The sequence below is a fragment of the Neolamprologus multifasciatus genome, chromosome 22 (assembly GCF_963576455.1).
Source record: "Neolamprologus multifasciatus chromosome 22, fNeoMul1.2, whole genome shotgun sequence".
Taxonomy (NCBI): Eukaryota; Metazoa; Chordata; class Actinopteri; order Cichliformes; family Cichlidae; genus Neolamprologus; species Neolamprologus multifasciatus.
Window position 1 is genome coordinate 1,584,585 of NC_140459.1, and position 8,643 is coordinate 1,593,227.

Here is an 8,643-nt window from a genome sequence, read left to right on the forward strand (position 1 = left end):
TTCTCAGACTTTATATCTCATTTAGTTCTCAACTCAGATAAAATAATTATTGTGAGTGATTTTAACATCCATGTAGATGCTAAAAATGACAGCCTCAACATGGCATTTAATCTGTTATTAGACTCAATTGGCTTCTCTCAAAATGTAAAAGAACCCACCCACCACTTTAATCACACTCTAGATCTTGTTTTAACATATGGCATAGAAACTGAACATTTACCAGTGTTTCCTGAAAACCGTCTCCTGTCTGATCATTTCCTGATAACATTTACATTTACAATCATTGATTACACAGCAGTGGAGAGTAGGGATGGGTATCGTTTAGGTTTTATCCGATACCGGTGCCAAACCGGTACTTTTGAAACGGTGCCGGTGAAGACAGCCGCATGTAGCTATGATGATGTTTGCTAGTTCACCTTACATGCATTAATGTAATAATGTGCTCTAAAAGAACGTACGTACCTGGGCCCACCTACTATCCTTGGAAAGGTAAAATGATTGGCTAGAATCTGAAGTGTATGACATCTCAGGGAAAAAAAAAGCGAAATGTGCGCTGCTTTTCGGTCTGGTTACTACCGTTTATGTTGGTTTATTACCAGTACCCATCCCTAGTCGAGAGCAGACTTTATCACAGTAGATGTCTTTGTGAAAGTGCTGTAATTAAGTTTAAGAATATAATCCACCCACTGTTATCATCGTCAATGCTCATAGAGCAGAGCAGCTATCTGAACGCTACTCCAACAGAGGTCGATTATCTTGTTAATAACTTTGACTCTTCACTACGTACGACTCTGGATACTGTAGCTCTGGTGAAAAATAGAGCCTTGAAAGAGAAGAACTTGACTCCGTGAACTTTTTGTGTCTGTCTCTGTGACCATGTGTTGTCCTCTGCTATTTTCTTGTGGGGTGTCCCACAGGGCTCAGTTCTAGGCCCCCTAAATTTTTTTTTTTAAATCAACAGACTTTAACCGTGTCCACTGTGAGGGTTGTTGTTTCTGGACTTTTCCTTTCTGTCATGCTGAAATGAACTTTGACCTTCAGTGTGTTAACGCTGTGCAGGCAGCTCGCTGCAAACTAAGCAGGAAGGTAAAGTTGTGTTTTGATGTAAGTGAAGAAGAAGAAGGAAAGCTGTTTTAAACGGATTCATCTTCACTTATTCACACGTTTGTAAGTTTGACAAACTGAATTTGTGCTGGTTTCAGTCTCTTGGTTCCTGATTTGTAGCTAAAAGTAAGAAGCAGCTACTTTCAGCTGTTTGAGAGAAACTGAAGAAGACGTTTACTGAAGTTTTAGGACCAACAGACTGATGAATAAACCAAGTAAACCAAAGTAAAGACAAGCTGCACTTTGACTTTTATTAGAACAATTTGCTGGAACTACAGAGTAATGAAGTACTTCAAGGTTTTGTGTGGATGACTTCCAACCTTACTGTACAGCACAGAGCACAGAGGGACAATATATGTAATCAATATATGATGCAGAATGAACAAGTAAAGACTGTAAGCTGAGTCTGAGGCTCATGCAGGACATTTCATAGTGAGGTGTCTTTGGTTGGATTATTCAAACATTTACATCAAAGCACCAAACTCATTTCTCACAGATGAAGGTCATTAGGGTAGAAGAACTGTACTGCATCCATCTCCCATCATCGTCACAGCAGGCTCCACAGTAACCAGAATAAGGATTTGACAATCCTTCTTCCCAGAACCTGTCAGAGAGATCAAATCTGATATGAAGCTGGACTAAACTCATAACTATTGTCACATTCATATAAATATGAGTCTCTTTGGAATATTTCCAATATTTCCTGTATTTCTTTCCCAGGTTTCTCGCCCACTTTCCCTCCTTTAGACTTTTCTCTGAGAATCATCATGCACACTAAAACAGCTTTCAAGCTTTGATGAATATGAAATCTTCCTGCTGTAAAAATGGAGAATAAAAAGAAGTCAGAGCTGACTTTCTGCTGTTTGAAACTGTTTTGTCAGCTGTTACAGACATCACTTTGAAATGTGTGTCTATCAGGTCATATTTACTGAAGCTTCTTCCTTCATATGTTCTGAAGTTTACAAAACACCAAAGAAGAAGAGACAGGAATTCTCTGAAACAGTTTTTGTTCTGTGAGAAAAGAAACATTACAGCACAAAAAACATGAAGACAAATTGAACAAAGTGAAATGTGTCGGTCGCTGCTTTGAACATGTTTCAATCCTGATTTCTTCAAACTGACTTGTTGTAACTGAACGTCATCACAGACTGCAGATGAAGAGAGTTCAAGCACAGCTGTTCATTCAAAGGAGGATTTCTGCTTTTCTTTACATTCAGTTTGTGGGGCTGTTGGAAAATAGCTCAACTCATGTATTGCTGATCTATCTTCCAAAACATCAATGTTTCACTTCTAAATAATAACTCTGGAATAGAAACAAACTAATGTCTCACATTCCTGTCAGCGCTGATCCGTCCACCCATTCCCATTCATATCTTCCTGATGTCTCTTTGGATCTCAGACCAATCCAGAACAATCCTCTCATGCTCAGTTGATTGACAAATTCCTGTTTGAGAAGAGACACAAATATTGTCTCCAGTCATAATTCAGCACTTCTGTTGTGGTGACATCATCTTGTGAATATGTCTGAAGGAAGAATAAATGTGATGAAACTTTTCTTCCATTGTGCAGAAATCAGAGAGAAATCCATCAGAGTGGAAACAGGAAGCAGGTCACAGACTGACAGCAGGTCAAACAACACAAGTAACAGATGACTGTCAGCTCCATCAAAGATCACACAGACATGAACAAACACACCCACCAGTTCCTCTTCGCTGTTTATCATCACCAGATCAGCTCCTTCATCCTGACAGTCTCTCCTGCTGTCAGACCAAGTTTTCCAGTCAGTGGATATAAAGTAACAGCTGCATCCAAATCTCCTCCATCGATCAGGACACTTCTCTTAAAGTCAAACACATGTTTTAAAGTCAGACTTTGTGTCATGTTGTATCACATTAATCTTTGGTCCCTGTCATTTCCCTGTAAATACTTCATTTAAACTCGGGTTTTCTCTCTTATTCATAATTAACTGAAACTTACATTATACAGAGAAACTGTTACACAGCATCAAACATTTAGGATTCAAAACAAAGACACAATCAGGTTATCACTGTGTAACACTGATGTTTTCTATTAGTTATTCAAACTTTATTACCTTCTATCTTCTCCTTCAGCTTCTTCACTTCTTCCTGTAGCTGACTGTGTTTTTTACTCAGTTCATCATAACTGCTCTGTAACTGAGTCAGGTTGGTTTTTGTGTCTTTAGAGAAAAACAGATTAAAATTAAGTTAAAATATTCTGACAATAGTTACGTGTGATTTTAGAATCCAGGATTCAATTGAAATGAAGTTCATCCTGCATTTGATTCTTGTTCAAAGCATCTAATATTTTTGTAAGAAATTAAATTAAATTAAATTAAATTAAATTAAATTAAATTAAATTAAATTAAATTAAATTAAATTAAATGAGTGAAACATTGAACAGAAATAATCTTCTTCCTCTGCTTTGTCAAATATCAATAAGAGTCAGAAACTTGCAGCCATTGTTCTTTAACATGTCCTGTGGGTGGAGGTGTTAGAACTACAGGAAATCTGATGAGCTAAATACGTATCAAACTGTGAACAAAAACCACTGACAAGATTCAGAATAATTGTGCTTCAGTGTGGAGGAAGAAGGTGAAGAATCAAACAGCATTTCTACACCTGTAGTCAGAGATGTTATCTATATGCTTTGAAAGAACAGACAACACTGGGAATCAACACTTCCTCATATCACAGTTGTTTCCATGTGATCAGGTACTTCCTGTGGAAGTGCAGCTCTCACTGTGTGTTTCCTGTTTCACTTCGAAGGAGTTTGTAGGGCTGAGCTGCCTTTGACTGTGAACAGTTTCTCCTGTTTATGTTAGTTTGGGAGGTCAGCTGCTGTAATTTGGTTTTTTTTTTTTTTATCTTAACACAAGAAGCTGATTCAAAATGTAAAATCAGTTACCTTTCAAATCCGTCTCCAACTCTGACAGTTTTTAATAGTTTCTTACCTTCCATCTCGTCCTTCAGCTGCTCGTTTTCCAAACTCACCAAAATATCTGGTTAGAAATGCAACAAAACCGAAGATTTAAAATTTAAATGATTTAAATAAAGTTTTTCATTTTCCTATGAGATGAATGGAGCTAACATTAGCTTGTTAGCTACCTGCTTAATACACCAAGTGAACTAACTAGTCGCACAATGACAGACGGCCACTGTCTAACATAGTGTGACTGCACCTGCATCAGTCTGCAGCAGATGCTGCTGCCTGTCTGCTTTGTTGATATAATCACAGAATCACCGTGTTGAGTGAAGAGTTTGAAGGAACAACAAGAACATTCACTCCACCTCCACAACACACACAAGATATGAGCCAGGAATCATGCACACAGACACACACCTGCTAATCAGTGCTAAGTAACAGACTCATGAAATACTAGAAGCTCAGTCAGCAAAACCAACGTGTTGGTCAGGCTGTACCACACAGCAGCTCATATTATTGATCAGAGAATTCCATTTAAAATGCCACCGTGCAGTTTTTATGAAGAGGAAACTATCCTTAGAGACCAAAACTCATTTGGTCCTGAATGGAAACATGTTTTTAAGGCAGCAAAGGTGCTCATTTTAACATGGGAGTCTGTGGGGACTGACTCGCTTTCAGCATCAGCCTCCAGTGGTCATTAAAGGAACTGCAGTTTTTGCTGCTTCTGTGTTGGCTTCATGTACTTCCTGTATTTGCTGTGGCAGAAGGACACGTTCTGGTTGTGAAGCTGCATGTTTGTTGGCTGCTGGGATTCAGTATCAGTCATACATTCATTTGCAGGAGAAGTTCAGAGGTTGTATCTTATCTTACAGCATATGGACAGGATGATGATCCCAGCTAACATCAGGAGGCACAGAACTCTTAGACCCAGTGTAGCACATCTGAAAGAGCCCTTCAGGACTGAAGGAGGATTCTGAGTCTGTGGTCCTGTTAGAAAGCAGTGTGGATGTTGGTTTGTGGTTATTTCCTCTCAGTCTGTGGGCAACAGAAGTGTGGTTGTGGTTGTATCAGCTTAACGTCATAAAAGGGTTTGCATAAAAATTTCTTAACTGCATTTATTGTTTCTTAACTACAGATAAAACTCTGTGTGTACAATATGTGTACTTTGTTGAGTTTTTGAGAAAATATCAAACTGAGTTTGCATATAAGCAGAAAATGTATAAACTCTCCTTTTTCTAAAGACGTTGAACGTTCACACATAAAAGCACAAACACAGTCACACCTCAGTGTCACAGTTGGTTCGACCCAGGAAGTGTTATTTCTCAGTTACAGTTTGTTTTCTTGCTGTTGCCTTATAGAGAAACAAACTGTTGAACTGTTGAGGTTCATCCAGTCGATGTGGAAAGTTTGAACCACGTCTCAGTCACTCTTTAAATGAACAACAATTTATATTTCACTTCTTCCCTTTTTATGTCATTCACTAACTTTTCCTTTCATTTCTACATTTTGTGCAGAAAAACTGATGCATTTCATTCATACTTTGTTGTTGGGCCGTCCTGGTTAACACACCTCTGCAACATCACATGAGAGTCGGGTACTCGGCCTCTGGATTTGTAAATCTGGGCTGGTGGGTTCAAACTTCAGGAGATCACACTCCTCAGCCTCCCTAAGAAGGTTTATGTCAGAATATTGAAGGAGACAGTCCATCCAATTGTGAAATCTCAAATTCAGAGCAACAATGTGGTTTCCATGCAACACTGGACTCTTCATGCTCTCAAGGATGTGTAGGACTTTACCCATATAGTCTGCAAGTGTTTTGTGGAGAGAAGACACTTAACCACGTCCTTGGCTGGGCCTGTGTGGGGTTGATTAAGGAGTCTGATGTATCAGTCCCACCTGATGTAGCAGTTGGCTATCTGCTGCCTGTACAACCAGGATCAGACCTCGGTTCGCATCACTGGCAAATAAATAGATAAATCAGATTTGCCAAATAGACAGAATTTCTGGGCAGGGCCGAAGGAGCTGGAGCTCCTCCACACTGAAAGCTCCTGACTAGGATTACACCTGTGTGCTACTTAGATGAGGTGTTTGAGGTTTGTCCAACTGGAGGACACACGTTGTCTTAATCATTCAATTCAGTTTTACTTCTCCAAATCACAGCAACAGCCTCAAGGTGCTTTATGTTGTGAGGTAGACCCTACAATAACATTACAGTAACAAGTTTGCTGTTTGTGTATTTTCCAGTGAAGTAGCAGAAACACTGCCAGTGTGGGAACAGGAAATAAACACAATCAGGTCTGCAGCATCAAATCATTTCACTTCAAATGTTTAAAATCAAACATCTAACATATTGGAATCAAATTGCTCACAGCGTGTCATGATTCCCACCACAATCAGCAGATACAGCACTCCCAGGTTCACTTCAAAAGCTCTGAACCAGCTTCTTCTCACAGCTGGAAGCTTCTTCTCGGTGTGAACATCTACAAAGATAAAACAAAAAGTCAGTTTATGAAGCACTAATGAGAGACTTTGGAGCTTTTTATTAATCCTCACTGTAGGAATGATCCCAGGAGAAATGAAGTAAATCAGATTTACCAAACAAATTAGTCGAGTTTGTTAAAAAGTTTACAGGAACTCAAACAAGGACAAAGTAATATTAGTCCATTCCAGCTGTTGTGATCGCTCGATGCATTTCTGGCCACTTCTTTGTCGCAGCTTTTGAATAGATCAGTGAGAGAAAAACAATCCTCCTCTCAATATAAGGACTACATGACCAAAACTATCCTGATGGACGTGAGGGAACGTAGAATGAATGAATGAATGAATGAATGAATGAATGAATGAATGAATGAATGAATGCTTTATTGGCCATATGCAGGTTGCCCCGCAGAGGAATAGGACCCCCCCCCTCCCCCCCTCCCCCCCCCCGACTTACACACACAACAAAGACATCACATGGGAATACAGTCGGAGATCGGCAGCGTTACAGAGAAAACACTGAAAAAGTACACAACAATGGGAAAAGTACAAGCTTATAATATGCTTATCAGTGTATATGTATGTGTGCGTGTCCATAGTTCAGCTGAGACAGTGTCCTTCGCCCTATCAGGCTAAGTAAACAGTCCTCCAGCCAATCCAGGTGGCCTTGCATGGGATGGGAAGAATAGTCATCACACAGTCGTTATCAGGGAGTGTTTGTTCGGCTCCAGCCTTGGGCCCGCAGTTGGCGCCGTGGTGGTGTCCGCATGTTGAAGTTGAAGTTGTTGATTTTTCTTTTATGCGAGCAGCTCAGGAGAATTTCAAGCTGTTCATTAACACTCTGACGCTGGTCTCTCCATCTCCCGTTGGAGAGCCGCGAGCCTCCCCATGATGGTATCAAACTTCTGTTCCGTGGTGTTATCATTCTTTTGATTCTGAGACCTCACAACTGCAGTGAGCCGTTCCACGATGTGATCCAACTTTCGCTCAAGGTTGTCATTTTGAGCAGGCCTCTCTCTGATGTATCCCACCATACGCTCAATGGTGTTGTATTGAGTCTTCACGGCAGCTGTAAGCTTCTCCAAGGTGTTAACCATGCTGCGTTCGTTATGAGAGGTCGCGCCTCGTCCCATCGCTTCGATTCCAGCGGGCAGCTTTGGGGGGGTTTGAACAGCCGGTTCCGCTCTCTTATTTCTCCGATAAGCCAGGGCCATGCCAGCTCCGATCAGCAAGAACCCTGTTATCATGGTTCCGAATAGGTAGATATCTTCAGCATCCTCGATCGACAGTCCTGCCAGGCACATGACCCTCCAGTTCTGCCACCCGTCCATCGTGTATCCGGCAGGGAAAGTCCCTCCAGGACACTCGGGCTCACCCGAGCCCAGACTTCTCATTGAGAAAAGGGTGTCAATAGCATTCAAAGACCAGTTGATCAAATACATAATTCTCTTTAGGTTTTAGAGAACGACAGTGAGAGACTGTTCGAGGGAAAGTAATATACACGAGACAAGACAAGGACACAAGTGGCTAAGCAGGGAAGATAAGGGGAAGGAGGAGAGGAGAAAAAGTGCGACCGCCTTCGCCGAGAGCCAAGAGAAGAAGTGTAGAAACCTGAGGGACAAATATGGAGGACAGTCCCAGAACATTAGTTTCTATGATGATCATCTGCACTCGGGTCAGAGCTGTGAGGAAAGTGTAATGCTGAGGAACAACCATGAACTGTGGAAACTTTAAAGCTGATTTATAACAAACAGAGTGGTGCTGGGTGTGTGTTACTCTGTGTTTGTGCTTCAGTTACACTCAGCTTTCTGCGAGCTGTTTCCATCAGTTTGCTTCTCTCCTCTCTACACTCACTCATACTGCATTTTGATGCAGCTGAATTCACAATGAATCTGCATCTTTCTGTTCCTGTTGTCAGACCACAGAACAACTATGACCTACTGATTTAAACGTGCTGCATTAACTACAGGGGGAAGCTGCTAACACACTGGAGCTGCATACCAAGCTGCTGCTCTGCACCTCTGAAGACGCATTTCTGTAAGCACAACATTGTCGGACAAACTCGACATTCACATATGTTTAAAACAATGACTGTGTGGACAATCTGACTGTATTTAC

General features: G+C 40.9%; 2 protein-coding genes and 1 long non-coding RNA gene across 3 annotated transcripts in view; 1 reads left to right on the top strand and 2 right to left on the bottom strand.

The window, feature by feature from the left end:
• Positions 1–5,086, bottom strand: part of LOC146492524 (uncharacterized) — a 45,816-nt gene extending 40,730 nt beyond the window's left edge. The window contains exon 1 of the mRNA XM_085149255.1: positions 4,918–5,086. Coding sequence (XP_085005381.1) covers positions 4,918–4,951 — 34 coding nt within the window. The 5' untranslated portion in view covers positions 4,952–5,086. The remainder of the gene's footprint in view (positions 1–4,917) is intronic.
• Positions 1–8,643, top strand: part of LOC146492519 (uncharacterized) — a 100,249-nt gene that overhangs the window by 86,967 nt on the left and 4,639 nt on the right. The gene's annotated exons all lie outside the window — the stretch shown is intronic.
• On the bottom strand, positions 1,331–3,001 carry LOC146492525 (uncharacterized). The gene is made up of 2 exons (XR_014872065.1): positions 2,436–3,001; positions 1,331–1,708 (listed from the first exon to the last, which is right to left on the bottom strand). It is a non-coding gene; the product is annotated as an uncharacterized LOC146492525 (long non-coding RNA).